Below are 20,548 nucleotides of genomic sequence, written 5' to 3' on the forward strand. Positions count from 1 at the left end.
TGGGTATCTTCTCTTTTCATCCCACCCAGCTCCATATTGGAGGCAATAAGCTCCAGGCCACAGCAAGGCATTTGTAAACCAAAGGCCGGTGTCCAAAATGTACCTTTTATTTTATTAAAAAGGGTGCTCACCTTTGCCCAGACCCATACGGGGCTGGGAAATTCTTCTTTGACCTGCCCTCCCACCAGAGGAATTACATGCACAGTGGGATTCTCACGCTTACCCCACCCCACACAGCCAATGCCTAACAAGCTGCCTGAAGGAAGAGTAGCTAAAATTGGTGTGTGTGTGTATATATATATATATATATATATTTGCATATTTCAAGCATCTGAGTTTGAAATGTATGTATTTCACAACCCACACTATAATCCAGACAAGACGATCCAGCTTTTGGCAATAGGGATGGTTGCAGTGGCCCCCAGTTGCCTGCTTTTTTTGCCCAGAGAGGCCGTTTCTTCCATCCTTTTGCTGTGAGTTTCTAGCTTGTCGCCTAGTCTTTTCCTCCTGTGCCCCTATTCTGCTGCAGCTCCCCCTTGAAACACTGTATCGGGGTTCTCTAGCGCCTCCTCCCCCATTGAACTCTGTTCCCTGGAATGGGGAAAGCACTCAGTGCTTTCTTCGACGAGTCCAGGCCGGAAAGACCCCAGTGACTGGTCCCTATATGAGTGGGCAAGCCAGACAGGTTCATAGGCCGGTCCCTTCCTCCTCTGGCCAGCAAGGGGCACTGCAAGGAGAGCCGTCATCCCCAGGGCTGATCAGCACCATCTCAAGGCTCGAGGAATCACAGGGTTGAGTCCTGGAAGGTTTGGTTTCCGTGAGGCCTGCTGGGTCTGTGGGGGAGCAGGCTTGAGGCAGGGCGCTCTCTCTTTGGCTCTGGCTTGGCAGCTGGGTGTTGCTCCCCTGGTCTTTCAATCCGTGGCTGGCTGCTGGTACAGCCCCTCCCTCGGAGTCCTTTCCTGGCCCCAGGGTCCAAAACGTTCCAGGCCAAGGGGAGCTCTGTCCGGCTGGTGGGGCCCACAGCCACTGAACCCTGCCACAGGCCCCATTAGGACAGGGTGCTGGGGGGCCGCTATGGGGGCAGAAGCTTGGCGAGAGTCCGGTGTCTACCCGGAGTGGGCTCAGCAGAGGAGTAGCAGGAGCGTCTGCGTGGGGGAAAGGCCCGTAGGATGAAGGCTCGACGCGGGACTGGCTGGGCGTCTGGGAAAGCAGGAAGAGCTGTACCGCCTGGCGCAGAGAGTGCAGGCCTTCGCGCATTTGCTGAACCTGCCCGGAGAGTTCCGCCACCTTGGAAACGATACAAGGGGAACTGGGTAAAGTATCGGTGACCTCTTCTCCCTCAGCCCCCCTCACAAAATTGCCTTCACTTTTCCCCTTGGTGAAACTGGCAGCCCGTTACTGGAAGCCACTGGAAGCCGCAGCACAGGCTACGCAGGGCCAATGTCAGAGGCGGGGAGAGGCGAGAGTGGAATGGGTCTCGCTTTCCTCATCATTGAGAGGAGCCCCTTGGCCTCGGCCTCGGCCTCGTGAACAGTTTGATTTCCCTCCTACTAAACAACCCTGGCTGTTAGGATAATTGCTCGTTTGGATAAAAAAAAAAATCAGTTCTAGAACAGAGGTGTTGAACCTTTTTCAGTCTGGGGGTGGGGGGCAAATTCCATTTTGGAGACAATCATGGGGGCGGGGGGCACATTCCAGGGGTGGGTGGGGCCAAAGGGATTAGTGGGAGGGCCAAAAATACCAGCACAATTTAGCATAAAGCTCTTAGTGCCAGCAGCAAAGCCTTAGGAGAGACACTTCAGTCTTTTAGAAGAGGGGGGGGAGACTGCACAATTGCCAGGAATCCACTAAATTATTGGTGGGGGGGGGGCATCGGCAGAACTCCTAGTGAACTGGATTTGGCTCTCGGGCCTGAGAGTTTGCACCCAACCTTGAAAGTTGTTTATTAAACAGATGGAGAAATGCACTCTTCAAACACCCTTGTTATTTGAATGGCCAAATCCCACCCAGCAACCTGGTTTCCTACAGTGTCTAACCAGATGCCCCTGGGAAGCCCATAAGCAGGATATGTGGGAATTGCTCTCATCTGCTGTTGCTCCCCCTGCACCAACTGGTACTCAGATGCCGTCCGGTTCACCGGGGTTAAAAGATAACTCTGTTAAGTGATTGAGCTCTCTTGAGACCAATTTATGCACTCAGTAGAATGAAGTGCTAGAGAGGTTTTAATGACTGTACCATTTCAGGCTGCAAGCAGGGGCCTTGTGTGTATCAATGCTCCTCCTTGAACAAAATCAACTACCACCCCGAGAAGCGTTCTAGCCTAGCTTTCTCCCTTCCCCCCTTATGTAATTTTAAAATGTTGTTTCCCAGTATAATCAGTCAAGCCAGTTACAATACTTTGCTTAACGAACATATAATATATTTACAGTTGCTAATAGCTCGCCTGGCCGGAACCTATTCCAGTACTTGATTAAGGGTATCCATCTTTTTTCTTTCTTTTTTTTTAGGAAGTCTGGAAAGAGTTGCTTCTTCCCTCCCATAGCAACTCATAACTTCATCGCCATGGTAATCCAAATCTTCTTTTTCCATTGCACCAGTCCAGCTCTCTCTAAATTTTCTATATGTGGCTCCCCCCACTTTTTTTTTCTTTCCAAGGGACAGCGTTCAAGCATGCAGCCCCACCTCTTTCACTTGCAAGCTGAAAGGGGTACAGCCAAACCCTAACGCGGTTCTCGGACAAAACGCTTACCGCTTGGCGCAGTTTCTCTATCGTGTCGGCACCAGATAGCTCGGGAGGGATGGTGAGCAGGCCGCTGTCTGTAAGAAGGCAAACAAGTTGGGCGGGTTGGCCAAGAGGCGAAAAACGATTCAGTTTACAGTGCTATAACAATCCCTTCTCATGCGTGCTGCCGTCACTTTCTCCTGATAACCAGTTTACACACACACACCTGCACAGACACGCATACCCCCCCCCATGGGAAATGCCATGCAGAACGTTTACCTGTGCCAGGTGAAGGGCTGCTGTAGTCCGGGCCTGAAGGGCCGAGACGGAAGCTAAACATGGGCTTGTCTGAACTGGAACCGTCCTCGATGCCATCGACAACCCTTCCGTGTGGGAAGAAAAGAGTGTCTCATAAGAGGGGGTTAGGAAAAAGGCGGTCTATGCCCCGCAGCCCCTAAGCCTGCTATGGGAACAAGAGGAAAAACTGCAAGCACAGGTTTGTTTAAACATTTGGCCCCGACTGGAGCCATGGGATGGGGGGAATTTGGGTAGAGCAAGGAAGATTCTGAGGGTTCAGGGATTTGGATGGCTCAACTCCTTCAGGGAGGAAATAAAAGCAGGTGAGTAGGGGACCATTCCTCTCTTCCTGTTAAATCAGCCATCCTTAACCTGATGCCCTCCAGATGTGTTGGAAAGCAATTCCCAGCAAGGCTGGGAATTCTGGGAGTTGCTTTCCAACGCATCTGGAGAGCACCAGGTTGAGGATGGCCACGTTAAACCATAGCAAGTTTTAATTCAGCAGGCGACCGCCCCAGCCCCCACTCGCTTGACTGTTGGAACTCAAAAGGAGGGGGCTCTTTGCCAGGGTCCTGAAGCGCACCTCTTTGCTTTTGACGAAACATAGATCAAAATGCTTCCGAGCCTTAAGCTGCATGGGGGGTGGGGGGGAGAGGAATGACCTCTCCCAGAGCACTGAGCCCCCGCTCTGGGGGAATGTTTTGATCTCTTCCTCTCTCCCTACCTGCTCCTTACCTGGGGCTGAGGTCTGGGGGGCCGCTGCAGGGGGCGCCATGGAGCCGCAACGCTGTGGGGCGTGAGGAGGTTTCAAAGGGTGGGTGGCGAGGAAAGCCTGGCCGTGTGGGATGATGGCCGTGGCCCCCCGTGGAGGAAGTGAAGAGGGGGCTGGAGGGTTCATCCGCAGCCTCTGTGGGCAAGCAGGGAGTTCTGCAGCGCGGAGGGTATGAAGCGTCTGTGTCCTTCCCCACCACGGAGAGCGAGGAGGTGGGCTCCCTGCTGTTCAGGGGTGGGGACCCGGCCTGCAGAGAAAGGAAATGCAGAAGCAGCCCGGACATTTTCCATCACATTTTTTCCATTTCCATCCTCTCTGAATTGGGCCAAACTGAACTGGCAGGTGGTGGAGGGGGGGAGGGGAGGAAGGGGAATGCCCACCAAACACTGGGGTTCATGCTGGGTTTTCTGCTGATTTGATCTTGGTTTTATTGATATTGTGCTGGTATTGGGTGAAATCCAATGACACGGGCAGACTTCCACTTGTGCAATTGGACTTCCTCCTTCTCTCCCCACAGCTGTAGCCTCTTGCACCTCTCCCCAAATATGCCACAGCAGGGTCCCAGAGGAGGCTTTACGGGGCGGGGGTTGCAGGCAAGAGAGGGAATCTCCCCCCCAATTCTGCTAAGAGTTCAGGAATTCCTCCCATCAATTAGGTACCACCCATTGGGTTGGATCCAGGATCTGCCTTCTGCTGATGGAAGGCTTCTGCTCATGGAAGATACCTCTTGCCCAATTTCCAGGGATTTCCCCAACCACCCCTGCACTACAGTTTACCCCATTCAGCAGGGTCCCATGACCGTCTGTGAAGCAATTTAAGGGGGGTGAAGGAGCCAGGGAAGCCGTCTTCTGCCTGCCCATTTGCATTTGCCTAAATCTGGTCTGGTGCCCGTGGTTTTTTAAATTTCCGTCTTGCTGTTCTTGAAATTGTACTTCATGTTCTATTGATTTACAAATTTTGCAAACTGCCCAGAAGACCTGGCTGATGGGTGGGATAAAAATAGATGGATGGATGGATAGATAGAAAGATCAGCAGGGGCACTAATGCACCCACAAATCTTGCAAAAGGCAATAACCCCCTAACCCTTCCTGTGGTTTTCCCGTATTGGAGCTGCTGTCTACTAACCTGGAAGATGCTGCCCCCACCCAGGTTGTAGCTGAGCTCACAAGGGAGTTCACGGCGGAACTTGCTGGCAAATTCTGGGTAGAGCTCCAGGCTGGCAAGTAGGCCAGGCAGGCTCAGGCACTGCAGGTCACAGTAGGTGAGGCCCCGCACGTCTGCATTGGCTTGGACCACTGCCTCCTTGGATGAGATGTGGCAACCGATCAGGTCCCCTTTACCTAGAAGATGAAGAAGAAATGATAATAGGTGACTCAAGCTAGTCATGTGTAACAAAATGGCAGCCCCAAATGGGTAGGTGTGTCTCCCCTTGGGCAGGCTACGCCTCATCCAGCTAATTCAGTGAGGGCTGATGAGCAGCGCAGTGAAGATGGACAGACCTATCTGGAGGCCCAGGATTTGGGCACCTGGATTTTCCTTGCTAGAGCAGGGTTCTAGGCTTGTTTGTTTTTTAAAAGCTGCTAAACAAGACCCATGGCTGCAAAGTAGCAGCAGCAGCAGCAGAAGAAGGCTTGGGGTAGGGTAAACAAAACTGAGAGCAGGCTGATCTTCATTTTCAGAAAAACAAAGAATGTGGGACCGTCATCTTCGAAACAGACCAGTTTGGAATGCAGGTCTGGAGCTGGACCTCTGAATTTTTCCTCCATCTAAAAAACCCTCCATGAAAACCTGGCATGTTGAAGAGAGCGCTTCTCACGTAGCGCCTCCCCTCTCCACACCCCACTGCAGTCTTCCATGTGCCAGGAGCTTAAGGGTAGTGCAGCATTTAGATCCCTCTCGCACGCCGACGCACGCGCACACGGAGAGCTGGGCTTCTTCAGGCCAGCTCATTTCTCAGCCTTGCTAGGTGGGGAAGGGAATAACTAGAAGAGAGCGACCCTGTACCTAGGATGGCAAGCACGGTGCCGTCTTTCAGCACCTCCATGGAGCCCGAACAGACGAGATAGAGGGCCTGGAGCGCGTCCCCCTGCCGGATCAAGTATTCCCCCGGGGTGCAGAATGAAGTACGGACGCTGAGCGAAAGGGAGCGCCGGCAGCCCCGGCTTGCCCCCTCAAAGAGGGGCAGCTGCAGCAGCTCCTTGTGCAAATGCAGGGCAATGTCCGCGCGAAGCTCATCCGGGAGGCTCTGCAGCAACTGGGTTGGAGGGGGCAGGAAGGGAAGGGAAAGCAGGCATTACAGGAAGAGCATTTGTCAATATCAGCACCATCCTCAGCACAAATGCATTGGGGACTGCTGTTTTTCTCCCAAAGGCCAACCCAGAGGTGACAAAATTCAGAGAACAGATTCTAAACGGGCCCAGGGGTAAAACTGAGAGCCTCAGGCCCAGGCTCCTAATCCCGCCCTCGATGAAAAAATAGAACATAAAATCAAAAGCAATGTAAAATGCAAGAGAGTCAATGTGGCACAGCGGCTAGAACCTTGGACTCGGACTGGGGTGTGTGTGATCTGGCCTGAAGTCCCCCTTCAGCCATGAAGCTCATTGTGTGACCTTCAACCGGTCATGACCTCCTAGTACCCCACAAGGTTGTTGCAAAGATAAAATGGGATAAACCCACCTAAACTGCTCCTGAGCATATTGGAGAAAGGGTGAGACACAAAGGTGGTCCGATAAGCAGGCTGTTTCATTCTACCCTGCACAGTTGCAGGGCTATATGTATTTCGTGTTTCTACCGGAGTGTAGAGAAAGTGTGGAATTTTTGAATTCAACACCTTAAGAATATCTGTTTTGTTTTTACTTTAAAGCAAGTTTCTAGCCCTTATGAGGCAAGGATAGGGTTCGAAAAGCTGTGGGGAAGCCTTGTGAAATTTCATCAGCCTGAAGAAAGGCTATTTATTTATTTATTTATTTATTTAAAACATTTGTATCCCGCCCTATATCACTAGGATCTCAGGGTGGTGTACAGATAAAATTATACAATATAAAACAATAAATATACACAGCTAAAAACAAATTAAGCCATTAATCAAGTTAAACCAGTATATAATTTAAAAGCAGTAAAAACAATTAAATCAGTTAAAACATTGTGCGAGCTTGGTGAATTTAACCATTAAAGGCTTTGTTAAAAAGCCATGTTTTCACTTGGTGCCGGACTAAAGTCAGTGTTGGCTCCAGTCGGGCCTCCAGGGGGAGGGCATTCCACAGCCGGGGAGCCACCACGGAGAAAGCCCTCTCCTGTGTCCCACCATAGCGTATGTGGTTGCGTTGGTGGGATGCGGAGGAGGGCTCCTCCAACAGATCTCAAGTTTAAATAAATTTTCCGCTGGTCAGGGCATTCTACAGCCCCTTGCCCCTCTCCATGGCCAGCAGAAGCAGAATCAAATTACGCAAGCCAAGCCGACAGAGTCCAGCTTCCGTAACCTGAATCATTTACACGGCGGTTCTCGGTTCAACGTTTCGGTATTATTTCACTTTTCCTTTTTTAAAGGTAAGTTCACACAAGCCTGCCCACACCCAAGATGACTAGACTGGATAAAGGTCTCACAAGAAAAGCTAGGGCATGTGGCTGGGGCAGATGGGAATTGAAGTCCAAAACATCTGGAGGTTAGGGAAGGCTGGCTTAGTAAAACTCCTTCCACATCATCCTCGGAAGGAGCTGTGCATGGATTAAGCATCGTGGCCGACTTCTGCACCACCTGCTCCGGGCCTCCCTCCCAATCCCCTTTGGGAAGCCTCAGGGGGGCCAGGGAAGAAGCCTCCTCATCAAACCCTCGAACCCAGGCCGTGGCGGGATCCGATCTCACCTCACGAGTATCGATGCCGTTGCTGGCACTCCACGTGGCCTGGAAGTACTCGAGCATGCGCTGCTTCAGGGGCGAAGGGATGCGGTGGATGCGGATGTAGTCGCGCAGGTCACGCGTGCGGCTGTGGTAGAGGAAGCGGCGGGCGTACATGCGCTGGATGATGGCGGTCACGTTGCCAAAGACCACTGCATGCATCAAGGCTGGGGGTGGAGGGGGAAAAGAGAACAGGACCACAGCTAGTCTGGCACATGTGGTCATCCTGGAGCAGGACGTTGTGTCCCCTCCTCCGCCACCCCCACCAACTTCCACTGATCCTGCGGGATGAATGGCTGCCTGAGTGCCTCAGGTAGGCAGAACAGGGCAAACATCACCAGCAAAAGGTGCCATGTGGAAGTTAGCCAAGCATGGTGGCTGAGACACAAATCTCCAGCCTGGTCTAGCCCCATGCAGCGAAATGAAGTGGGAACAAAGTGGCAGAGGCCTGAGGTAGCCGCATGGGCTGAATTCCTTCAGACTGCAAGGTCCTGTCCCCCTGCCAGGAAATACTACTTGCAAGTTAAAAAGGAGCTCCCCAGAAGAAAGGTTCTAACCCAGCTTGCTCCCCATTCTCCTAGTTTTCTACTGGCAGGGTGGTTTTCCTGGAAAGAAGCATTAGAAATGTGATCCCCTCAACCTGCCATCTCTGTCACCTCAGAACTCCATCACTTCATTCCCATCTCATTCGGCTGCATGTGTGCTGGTCTAAGATGAAGCTGTCCCTTGAAGAGACCAACCCACAAATGAACAACTGGGGAAACAAACTGTAGCATCCATTTCCCAAAAGTGTGTCCCCCTGGGAAGACTGGCCTCTCTCACACACCTCTAGGCATTTATTTATTTATTTATTACATTTCTATACTGCCCAATAGCCGGAGCTCTCTGGGCGGTTCACAAAAATTAAAAACATTCAAAGTATAAAACAACAGTATAAAACCATAATATAAAATACAATATAAAAGCTCAACCAGATAAAAACAGCAGCAATGCAAAATTACAAATTTAAAACACCAAGTTAAAATTTATTTATAGACAGTAGACAATTTATTTATAGACAATTTATTCATTTATAGGCATGGCTGGGAGGGTGGTGGTGGTCCATCACAACAATGGAACCAATGACCTAGGGAGGTTGTGGGCTCTCCCACACTACAGGCCTTCAAGAGGCAGCCGGACAGCCATCTGTCAGGGATGCTTTAAAGTGGATTCCTGCATTGAGTAGGGGGTTGGACTCGATGGCCTCATAGGCCCCTTCCAACTCTACTATTCTATGATTCTATGATCTAAATTTAAACAGGGTTTTCACTCCCTACCAGTCCTTTAATCCCACCATCTAAAGAACGGAGACCCAGAAGCCATCTGGTTGTTGTTTTTCTGCCACAAGGAAAGAGCCTAAAGACAGAAAAAACTGCCTTGCTGGATTTGGGCCTTGTACCAAAATAAAAATCATAATAATAGAAGGTTGTCATGATAACCAGATTGCCCAGAAACCCAATGTAGACGCTGAGACCAGGGAAACAGGAGGAGGAGGAAGAGGAGATGAGGGTCTGGCGCTCCCTACTGCTGACGCTCCTCGTTATCCCCCGGACTTCGGGGCGTCACTCACCCCCCACCAGCATGGTGCATATGGAGAAAATCTTCTCTGAGTCAGTGTTTGCCGACACGTTGCCGAAGCCCACGCTGGTCAAGCTGCTGAGGGCGAAGTAGAGGGAGGTGATGTAGGCGCTCCGCAGCGAGGGCCCCCCCAGCAGCTCCCAGGTGCTGCCGTTCAGGGTGGGGCTCGTCCGGTTGGCGGCATCGTCTTCGCCGCTGCTGTTCCTCTGCACCAGGTAGTAGGGGGTCTCTAGGCGTCGAGCCAGCTCCTGCAGCCACCCTGGGAGGCAGGGGAAGAGAAAAGCTCAGTTGGAAGAAGCCCCGGCCAGCACACCAGGATCTTTCCCCTGAATGTCTAGGAGCCCAGAATCTTGGTCAAGAGAGCTGACCCAACTGGCCCTCTTTTCTGCCCCATGACCATAAACAGTCAGCGCTGTGCGTGGCTGAGATGGGGAGCGCCTGCTTTGCAGGGGGAGTTGCAGCTGATGGCCTTCCAGCTGAGAAGTCAAAATGGTGACTCCTGTTCTCCTCCTCCCCTCCACCAGGGTGTCTTTGGGGAGTAACCTGCCCTCCCTGAATACAAAGTGGCTGTGGCACGCAAGTCCCCCTTCATCCTGCTGCATTATGGGACCTTCAAGGCTGGCTGGGATGGGCCGGTCCTCCTGGCCACGTTGTCTCCAACACAAAGCCCTCCAGATGCATCGGAACCCGACTCCCAGAATCCCCAGTCAATAGAATTCCCAGTGAATTATGGGAGTTGCAGTATGATACATCCAGAGGGCATCGCGTTGGGGGAAGAGCACTTGTGAACTTGTCATTGTGTCCCTGGAGTCTCCTAGACAAAAGGAATCATAGAAGAACTCATCGCGCAAGTGAGAGCGTTGCGGATGATTTATTCAGTTGAAGGGTTGTGGCCCTGCAGCCCTCTATGCTTCAGGTCCCATGCGCACGTCCACGGCATCCTCCCACAGCCGCGCCCCACGGAGCCACCCGAAAAACAGTAAGGTGCCACGCTGCACGCACCTATCCCCGGCAGCTGGGAGGGGCTGCTCTCCACCTCCCGCTGTCCGATGAAGTACCAGACGCAAGCCACCCAGTGGGCCAGGAGAGCAAAGACGGTCATGAGCAGGGTGAGCACCACAGCGCTGTACTGGGAGTACCGGTCCAGGTTGGGCAGCAGCCGCAGTAACCGCAAGAGCCTCACCGTCTTGAGGAGGTGGGCCCCAAAGTACTGGAAGGGGAAGAAAAGCAGCAAGGTAGAAAGGTTGGATCAGCTCACGCTGCCCCCTCTGGCATGCAGGGGGAACTGCAAATGGAATGGGTTCAAAGGGTAAAGGTAAATGGAATGGGTGCCAACGTTATGGGTGCCGGCAGAGAATAAATTGTTTTAAAGGTGATGGAGAAGTGCTCTCTGCTAACCAGTGTCATTTGCAGCTAAGAATCTAGTGCCTGAATTTGCTTTTTCCCCCTCTCCTCCTCCTTTGTTTTTTAGATCGTAAGCCTGAAGGCAGGGGCGGTCTTAAGAAATATTTTTGTAAGCTGCCTTGAGAGCCTTTTTGGCTAAAGGGCGGGACAAAAGTGCTAAAATAAATGAATAAATAAATAAAAAATAGCCACATGGGAGTGATATATTTCTCCATTTCAAAAATTTACAAAAGTACAATGGGGGGAGGAGAACGAGGCACAGGTCAGGACTGATCATGACTGGAACGAAATGAATCCTTTAAATTACTTTGATGTGCATCAGACTGAGATTTAGTCTTCGCAGTTTCACACTGGCTGTGTTCAGAAGACACCTTAATCCACGGCTTTAACCATGGTGAATAAAGCAAAAAGCCTTATTCACTGTGGTTAAAGCCAGGGTTTAAAGTGTCTTCTGAATAGGCCCAATGACTTCTAATGGGTATCAGCACACCCACCCACCACACTCCTTATAGGCCTCTTCTTCATAACAACGCTGTTTATAAAAGGATCTGCAAGGGGAAAGAGCCTGAAATTGGGGGAGCAAGTAGGACTGCCCCCTTGTGGCAGAAAAGGGGACATATCAGGGCTTAATTTGACTTCGGGTGCAATATTATGCATGATTAGACAGAAAAAAAGCCCTACAGCTCCCAGCATTCCCCAGCTATGCTGGGAGTTGTAGGACTTTTTCTGTCTAAACGTGCACAGGATTGCACTCTCAAGAGTAAAGAGATCCATTGATATGCAAATCAGCAAAACTCAACTTTGCGCATTCTGACTCATGTCTGTCTCAGTTTGTGAGCTTCGGGAGTTTTCCTGTGTGAAAAATTTCTGCATATCGCCCAAAAGAACATGTCAATTTTTCAACCATTGACGAAAGCATCTTTCTGCACCTTTTTCAACCGCATGCGTTATTTCACGCGCATTTTGCAAACACCTTTTTTTGCGTCAGCGTGAATCACATCACAAACTCAGAAATGTATAGACTGCAGGCCACAGATTGCGTCTGAGTCCGTGTTCAGTTCCAGGAGGTGCCAACTGGTCATAAACAAAGGGAAACAAATCCCTCGCCCACGCCTTCTTTTCTGGAGCTAATAGCAGTTTCAACCACTACGCCACCTCCAGGGCTGGTGTAGCTTTTCTCTCTTATTGAGGAGAAAGCCCTAACCCTACGAAAGAGAGATGGAGGGTTCACCAGGACGTGGACAGGGAAGTCCCATTCTGCATGTGGCACTTCTTCCACTGGCAGAGCGACAGATCTGGATTCCACCTAGTGTCTGTTTAGCTCTTAGCCTAAGAATATTTTTTTCGATGCCAGGGTTCAGTCTTCGAAAACATGTTGAGTATCCGGTCATTTATTTCAAGATATAAACCAACCTTTGGCTTCGACAAGCCTGCAAGATGGCTCATCATTATTGCATTCCTGTTTCCCTCTGAAGAGGACACACAGGCTTCTAAACCTGAATTTCCATATCAATTTACGCACCCAGGTCTTTTAGCACTAAACTCAGTGGGCCCAAGAGTATGTTTCAGGCAGTGGGCCCGTTCAGAACACACGTTAAACCATGTCTATAACCATGGTGGTTAAACCAGTCCATGTTCAGAAGACACCTTAAACCATGGCTTTAACCACAGCGAATAAAGGTTTAACCATGGTTAAAGCCATAGTTTAAGTTGTCTTCTGAACACAGCCTGGCTTTCCGGCTTAACCGCCGTGGTTAAAGCCATGGTTTAACATGTCTTCTGAATGGGGCCAATGTTGTCAAGCCAGAGAACTGATGCACGAGCTTGGACTATTTTTCTTTGCACCTGGAGCAGAGAGCACCTCTGAGCATATACTGAGCATTTCCCTCATCCTCGATTCACCACAGTTATCGCAGCCCTCAGAGACAGACAGCTTTTAGACATCTGAGAGTCACGAGGAAGGGATTGCAGATCAGAAGACACGGCTTTGAGGCAGAATCACGTGCCAGCATCTTTTCACGCAAAAATGAAACGCTGAGAGAGCCAGGGGCAGGGCAAGCTGAGGAAGTGATGTGGGAGGACAACCAAACTTGTGATGACAGCTTTGGCTAGCAAAGGCTATTCAGCTTCCTGCTTTTCTGAACGGCATGGAGCTGCCAGCAAGAGATCTATCTATCTATGTACACAGACCCGCACAGCTCAGCCTCCTCCGGATCCCAAGGTGGAGGCCCCGTAGCCAACTCACCACATTGACCTTGAAGGCGTAGAGGAGGTCGAAGGGCAGGGCTGCTATGAGGTCCAGCACAAACCAGCGGGTCAGGTAGTGCAGGAAAATGGCGTGAGGGTCAAACACCACCTGCCCGGACTTGCTGACGAAGGTGGTGCGGAAATTCAGCACGATGTCTGGAAAGAGGGAAGAAAGAGTCAGCAGGAGCTGTGGCCATTGGACTAAAAGTTAGACCAGCCTTCCTCGATACTGCTCCCTGGCGCAGGATGCTGACATCGGCAAAGGGCCCTCTCCATTAGGCCTCCTCGTGCTTGCAGAAGGCTGATAGAAGAGACCCAGCCTCTGGCACCACCTCTTGGCTCATACAGCTAAAGAAGGGTGGAATCTCCCCTCCCGCTCAGATCACCATGCAGAGATGGGTTGGGCTCCCATGTAGAGAAGAGTCCTGCCAGCTGCCCCCGGTTCAAAGCTGTCTCTGGCCTGTTACAACTGCAGTGGCTGCTCTTACAAGGTCACCTGAATTCTAAGTCAACGAGAGATGCTTGTGTACAGGTGAACTCGCCCTAGGCGACCGCTTCCGCAACTGCAAGCCACCACAATTGTGCTGGCCAGCCACAAGGAGTGTACAGTCTCCTGGAAATGAAGTGGAGGGGGCAGCAAGTGTGGGCCTGAGGGTAGTGGGGAGGGGAGAGCTGTGCTGGATGCTGGAACACAGCTTTGGCAGGAGCAGCCAGCACGGGATGGCCCAAGGTACTCAGACAGGGCCCCGGAGAGAGGCCTCAATTCAAGGCCACTATCATTTCAGGTGCTATCTCCCTCCAGCTCCTTAGCAGTCTCCCTTTTTATAAACTAACAAGGGGTAGTGCCCTCCAGATGTTTTGGACTACAGCCACCAGCTTCTCTAACCGTTGGCCATGCTGGCTGGGGCTGATGGAGAACCACAACACCTTTCTCATCAGCTGCTACTTGACCCTTTTGGCTGGAGATGGTGCTGGAGATCGAGGCTGGGGCCTTCTGCCTGCAAAAGCTCATGCTCCGCGACCGGGGATCCTCGCCTCCTTACCTAGGATGAAAAGGATCTCAACGGAAAGGTCGCAGACGCTGGGGGGAGCCCGGGCAGCCTCAGGAAGCCCTTCGTCCTTGGTGACGCTGAAGCAGACGCTGTAGGGCACCGTGACAGCCACGTACAGCGTGGCCAGGAGGATCAGCCCATCCCAGCCAGCCTTGAAGGTCCCATAATGCAGCAGGATGAAGGGGGACTTGCGCGCCGCAGCCACTTTGTATTCGGGGAGGGCAGGTTTCTCCCCAAAGACACCCTGGTGGAGGGGAGAAGGACGACAGGAGTCACCATTTCGACTTCTCAGCTGAAAGGCCATCAGCTGCAACTCCCCCTGCAAAGCAGGTGATCCCCATCTCAGCCACGCACAGACCAGTCCACACAACCCAGAGCGCCGCGTGCCACAAGTGAGAAGCAAGAAGTTGCGTTGCAGCATGGAGTCCTCGGGCTGCAGATGGCTCAAGCAAGTGAGCCAAGCTGTATGTAAAATGAGAAGTCTATGATAGTATCAATAGCCAGAACCGCTAGCCAATTTGATATCCTTATCATTTGTCGCATCCCCCGCACAAGCTGGTGCTCTTTAGATATTTTGGACTTCTACTCCCAACATCTCTGCTGTTGGCCATGCTGTCTGGGGCTGATGGGAAATGTAGTCCAAAACACCCAGAGGGCACCAGGTTGAGGAAGGCTGACTTATAGCTTATAGTGCCAGAGATAGATAGATAGATAGATAGATAGATAGATAGATAGATAGATAGAATTCAAAACAGATGAACTCCCATTTTTATTAAGCTACCCATCTTGCCTGGTTCTTTGTCTCTGATAGTGGCCCAACCAGATTTCCCAGGGACACTTGCAACCATATGTGATCCACTGATGACAAGCTCCTGCTTCAAGAATAATTCCATTTACATACCAAAGGGGTGCCAACCAGAAGCAGGGCCTTTACAGGGGTGGCCCTAGAACTCTAGATTGCCCGTCATCTGGTTATTCGATTTGGTCTCACTTTGATGTCATTCTGCAAGCAGATGAAGACATTCCTGTTCTGTAGTGCTTTGGGGATTGATTCCCAACGGCCTTGCTAGTTTGTTGCTGTTGTTGTGTGGCTGTGTTTATGGCAATAATTTTATTTATTTATTACATTTATATCCTGCCGTTTTTTCCTCCATAAGGAACCCAAGGTGGCGTACATATTCCTCCTCCTCTCCATTTTATCCTCACAACAACAACCCTGTGAGGTAGCTTGGGCTGAGAGTCTGTGACTGGCCCAAAGTCACCCAGTGGGCTTCCATGGCCGACTCCCAGTCCAACGCTCTAACCCAGAGCTTTCCAAACTGTGTGTCACGACACGTTAGCGTGTCGGCTGCAGTGTGTAGGTGTGTCGCGCGAACGTATTACAATTTATGTATGTGCCCGTATCTCTTATAAGGGGTTAGTTTAACCTCTGGTTTGCTAGTAAAACTGAATTACTAAAAAGTGTCTCACCAACATGAAAAGTTGGGAAAGCTCTGCTCTAACCACTATATCACACTGGTTCTTTTTGCTGTAGATTTCATTTCTTTTCTGTTGTTGCTGTTTTTTTAAATTGTAGAACAGCATGGGAACACCGATCAATTTTGTTTGTGGGGAAGAAATAAATAAATACATGTTCTCCCCCGCCCCCACCAGCCCACAGCACGCAGGCCCTGGCCAGGATTCTAGCGCCCACTAAGCTTCTCCTCCACCACCTCCCCATCTCTAGACCTTTCCCACACCACATACCTTGTGGAGCTTGCTCTTCCCTTTGCCCTGCTTCTGGAGATGCCCCGACAGATGATAGAGCACAGCCCGGCTTCGCCGACGGTTGGCATTAAAACCTTTGGCCCCAGCTCGGCTGTAGCGTCGCCGTCCACCTAACAAAGACAGAAGTCAGATGGCATTGAGTGGGTGAGGGCAAGGAGCATTGGTTGTATTCTTATGGAAGCCACAGCTCTCAGATTTGCAGGAAAGCTCTCAAAAGCCTGAGATCCTGGGTGAAATTTCTTTTGTGTGCAGCTGTGTGGTTTCTGATTCTGGTGAACCTTACGTAGATTTGATGCTTAAATTTGGGTGAAAAGAGTATTTCTCAAAGCCTTTCCACAGATTATAGAGAAGATACTAAACATAACTTTGACATATAGAAGAATTCTAAAGAAAACTTCTAAACACCCTGTGGATTTCATGTATGTCTTCCATTGTAAAGTATTAGTGAAAAAATATGAATAGAGCTTAAGAGTGTTATCATTTGTCAATAATTCCATTTAAATTCAATGTATTTCTTTTTAATTTATTTATTTCCTTTTCCCCCTTACCTTTTCTCTCTCTCTCTTGCTTTTGTTTTGGAAAACTAATAAAATCCTTTTTTAAAAAAAATGACAAGGTTTGGATTTTTGGCCCTCCAAAGAAAGCATCAGAAAGTAAAATGTAACAACATTGATCTGCTCATTAACATCACATTGCCAGGAAATATATTACTCTGATATGCTGACTGGCTTCAGATGTCACGGTAATCAATGATAGGGTTAAATAGTCAATGGTGGGTTAAATAGTCAATGGTGGGTTATTTTGTCATCTGCTGGGACTTTTTCACACCATGGTTGGTTATTTGGCCAAAATAACCATTGCAAATTACCATTGCTGTGCAGAGTTGATTATTTGAACAACTGTTGGTTATTGTGTTGTATATCAGGCTCCATTGACTACTTTGTTGCACAAAGTTGGTTATTTTCGATGACTACAAAGTCCCCTGGCAAGAGCGACCAAAGCAGCTGCTGCCACTCTAGTCCAGTCGGCAGAACTCACAATGGCTGATGGGATACCAGCAGGAGGATTGAAGTGGGGGAGAGAAGGCTGGGGATATGTCAATCAAACACACCGTTGACTAATAGTTAACTTGAAGCTGGCCTTCATTCACACCATGGTTGATTATAATCATGTTGTGTGGGGAGTACCCCCTCAATAATTAACCATGGAGTTGACTGTTAACCCACCATTGACTATTGTGTTGTCAACGCAGCCGCTGAGTCCTTATTGCAGATGAGGAGCATGCAGTGTAAACCTATGCATGTCTATTCAGGAGTAAGTCCTACTGGTTCAATGAGCCTTACTCCCAGATATGTGAGTATAGAATTGCAGACTAGTTAAGAGTCACTGTTGCAAGGTGGTTGTTTTTTTTGCATCATTTGATAGATGCACCAGCATTCTTACAATCATCGAAACACATTCGGGGAGGAAAGTTCTTGCTCAAAGTTGCCAGATTTTGAATGCATGTGACATTTCTTTCCGGCTCCCAAAGTCCATGCATTTGTGTGCCTTGCTGCCTGTCCTCCTGTCTGTGCCGTCCTCCTGTGCACCCCTCACAGCCCATTAGCTCTGACAGTGTACAGGCAACAACAGTCATTTTGCACACACAAAGGGTTGTCAGCAATTCCATCTAACAGAGCAGATCTGCTAGCTAGCAGAACTAATTGGCTGTAATTCTGTCCTCTGCGTGGCATCGCTGCTCAAGAAAACGTAATTTGGATATACATCTCCAAATGTGGGAGAAAGAAGAACACACCTCCAGCCGCAGCATAAACCCAAGGGCACAATTCAGAGAGCAGAGCAAGTTAGTGGACCCACATGCAAAACTAAATATTTTTGTACCATCGACCATAGCTCAATGGTAGAGCACTCGCTTGGCATGCAGAAGGTCCCAGATTCGATACCTGGCATTTCCAGGCAGTGCTGGGGAAGACCTCTGCCTGAAACCCTGGAGAACTACTGCTATCAGTCAGTGTACTATAGCAGACGATACCGAGCTAATTGCTGGATGCAAATATGGAACATAGGAAGCTGCCAGTATAAGGTAGCTTCCTATGTTCCATAAATGGATTGCACCTGAACCTCTATGATTTAAGCTTTTCACGCTCTGCCACAGCAGGCCTCCTTAAGTTTCTAGCCCTTATGGCTGATAGCCAAATTAGATGTGATATTAATTAAATCATTCCTGATCTACACCCATATGTTAGGCAGAAACGTGTGATTATGGTTCTTCTACAGGATTCTGCCATCACATTTGTGACTTTCTCTGTACTCCTTCCTAGATGATGGTTGACAAAGTCGTTGTCCACTTGTCCGTGAAATTCAGCACAGAGAATGGACAGCATAGGACACACTGCACTGCACTGCGTATGCACTGCATGTTAGACTGCCTGTGAAGAGGAAAATGGGGTGGGGGAAAAAGCCAATTACATATCCAGATGAATAAGCAAAAAGAAACAGGTGCCACTACAGCCGTGGTTTCTAAGGGCACACATAACGAATCACATCATTCATGTCATGTCTAGTTCGGTCCTGAGAAAGAAGGCTTGAAAGTATGTAGACCCATTCAGTGAAATTGCAGACAGAGGGCCGAACAGGATTCCTATTGCTCATGGGACGTGGATCCCAGTCTCTGTGTAATCCCTCATCCTTCCCTGCAATATAAACTGTGCAAAAATATGAAAATGTTCAAAAATTATTCACAAATGCAAAACTTTGCTTTTCTTGGCAGAGAAGTTGGAGGAAGAGGGGGAAAGCGTAGCTCCAGGACCTTTTTTTCAGAGTAGGAGCAGTGACATTATTGGCTGGAGTGCCAGGAAAATTAACAGCTCCTCCTGGCTTGTGGGTTTTTGATGTCTGTGATCTACAAGGGTGTTTTAAATCAGACGGTTAGCTCCTTTGAGTATTAAATAATAGAAATGCAGGGTATAAAAACATATATGCTGGGGAGGTGACTGGTTTATCCCTGGGGGCGTGGCTATGAGTTATCCTGGGGGGCGTTGCTGTGGTGGTTGTCATGGTGAGTTCCTGAACTTCAGAAGTCTCCACTGGGTGGCAGAGAATGCCCGGCAGTGCTGCTGGAGTACTTGGGCAGGGAATACCAGCAACGTCACAAAATGGCACCACCTTACGAAGTGTGACATTACATGCACCCTTGCAGGTAGCATCAGCATAGTAAAGTGCATTTAACAAATGGAACTGAAAGTTTCAGATCATTTTCATATTGTCAAAAGGCTAAAAACCACCACCACATGAACAGCTACTTAATACGAGTCTGCTTTTCGCCAGGGAGTTTGCATGGAGTTTGATGAGGAGTTTGGTGATACTGCTAATAACGGCGTTGCTGTTTTCAGTTCTGGCAGCAGGGCTTCTGGGCTTGTAACAAATGCAGAAATTCAAAAGGTGCTGTTTTCCTTAGCATGGAGAGGTAGTGATGATGGAGGAAGCTACATCTTCCTGTTCTACAGCTGTTCTGCACAGGAGGTGGGGGGGAAATAACTCACCAGCTCCGTTTCTGTGGGGTCCTACCAGACATGTGAAACAATTTTATATATTCTCTCGCGCGCCTCCGTTTTACGTGTCCTCATTCACACCTCCCTTAGCATCTGTTCAAGAAACGTCTGCCTCTTGCTTTGAGAATTGTGGACTCAAAATGGTATGGTCGGGTACTTTTGATAGCTGGGGCGGCGGGAGGGGAATAGGCCTTCATATTATTATCTCTCTATTCTTGCTCGTGGCAGTTTTTCTAGACAGACATGACTTTCGCCGAGTCAGGCTGTCTTTTACTGATTCAGGAATTTCCTGACTATTGAACATGTTTTAGGTATGACTGCTTTCTGGATGTTGGTATGGATGTATTTTGGTAGGCCCAGTTTCTGAAGGTTTTCTGTGTATTATTATTATTATTATTATTATTATTATTATTATTATTATTATTATTATTATATCCTGCCTTTTCCCCCCTTGCAAAGAACCCAGGACAATGTACATAGTCCTCTTCCTCCTCCTCTCTACTTTATCCTCACAACAACCCAGTGAGGGAGGTTAGGCTGAGCATCCGTGACTGGCCCAAAGTCACCTGGTGAGCTTCATGGCCAACTGAGGACTAGAACCCGAGTCCCAGCCCCAAACTGTGACCACCATACCACGCTGTCTCTCAGTGTTATTTCTTGACAGGCTCACCAAGAGATGGAGGGCCTTTCCTAATCTATCTCATTAGAGTTCGTAGGCCTGTCTGACCCAGCAGCCCAGGGGCAAATCGCCTCTCCCCGGCCCTGGCCTAATCTCACCTCCTTCCTTCCAGTTTTCTGCAGATGCTCTGCTCTTGGTCTCGGTGATGTCCTTGTGGGAGACCAGAAAAAGAGCCACTTCTCCCTTTTCATTTTTGATAGGCACCACGTCCAGGAGACACCAGAAGGGGACACCTAGAAAACCAAGAAGCATGTGAGATTATGATGTTGGGAGACCAACCTGCCCATCCATTGGGCAGAAAAGGAGCAGTTGTGGGGAGCTTGCTTCCCCCTCTCTGCCCACCACCCCAAAAAACCCAGTCAACTCCAACTGACAGTTGCCCTGGAACTGCAGGAGCAAGGAGGGGGGGGGACACGCTCTGGCTCCATCCATCGGCCAAAGGAATAAGAGCCACCAATTGCTGTTCAATGAAGAACACCAGCAAGGGAAGACCAGCCTGGCCTGAAGTGCATTTCAATGCCCAATGATAGCTCACAACTGTGTTT

At 49.6% G+C, this 20,548-nt stretch overlaps 1 protein-coding gene across 1 annotated transcript in view; it reads right to left on the minus strand.

Moving 5' to 3' along the window:
* Positions 1–622: 622 nt before the first annotated feature.
* Positions 623–20,548, minus strand: part of KCNH3 (potassium voltage-gated channel subfamily H member 3) — a 58,048-nt gene continuing 38,122 nt past the window's right edge. Inside the window, exons 3-15 of the mRNA XM_063123169.1 lie at positions 20,102–20,236; positions 15,753–15,883; positions 13,998–14,250; positions 12,953–13,110; positions 10,306–10,513; positions 9,296–9,562; positions 7,654–7,853; positions 5,796–6,045; positions 4,917–5,131; positions 3,755–4,038; positions 3,002–3,105; positions 2,750–2,817; positions 623–1,287 (exon numbers count right to left, since the gene is read on the minus strand). Of these exons, the coding sequence (XP_062979239.1) occupies positions 688–1,287; positions 2,750–2,817; positions 3,002–3,105; positions 3,755–4,038; positions 4,917–5,131; positions 5,796–6,045; positions 7,654–7,853; positions 9,296–9,562; positions 10,306–10,513; positions 12,953–13,110; positions 13,998–14,250; positions 15,753–15,883; positions 20,102–20,236 (2,873 nt within the window). The 3' untranslated portion in view covers positions 623–687. The remainder of the gene's footprint in view (positions 1,288–2,749; positions 2,818–3,001; positions 3,106–3,754; positions 4,039–4,916; positions 5,132–5,795; positions 6,046–7,653; positions 7,854–9,295; positions 9,563–10,305; positions 10,514–12,952; positions 13,111–13,997; positions 14,251–15,752; positions 15,884–20,101; positions 20,237–20,548) is intronic.

The sequence above is a fragment of the Elgaria multicarinata genome, chromosome 3 (genome assembly GCF_023053635.1).
Source record: "Elgaria multicarinata webbii isolate HBS135686 ecotype San Diego chromosome 3, rElgMul1.1.pri, whole genome shotgun sequence".
Lineage (NCBI taxonomy): Eukaryota > Metazoa > Chordata > Lepidosauria > Squamata > Anguidae > Elgaria > Elgaria multicarinata.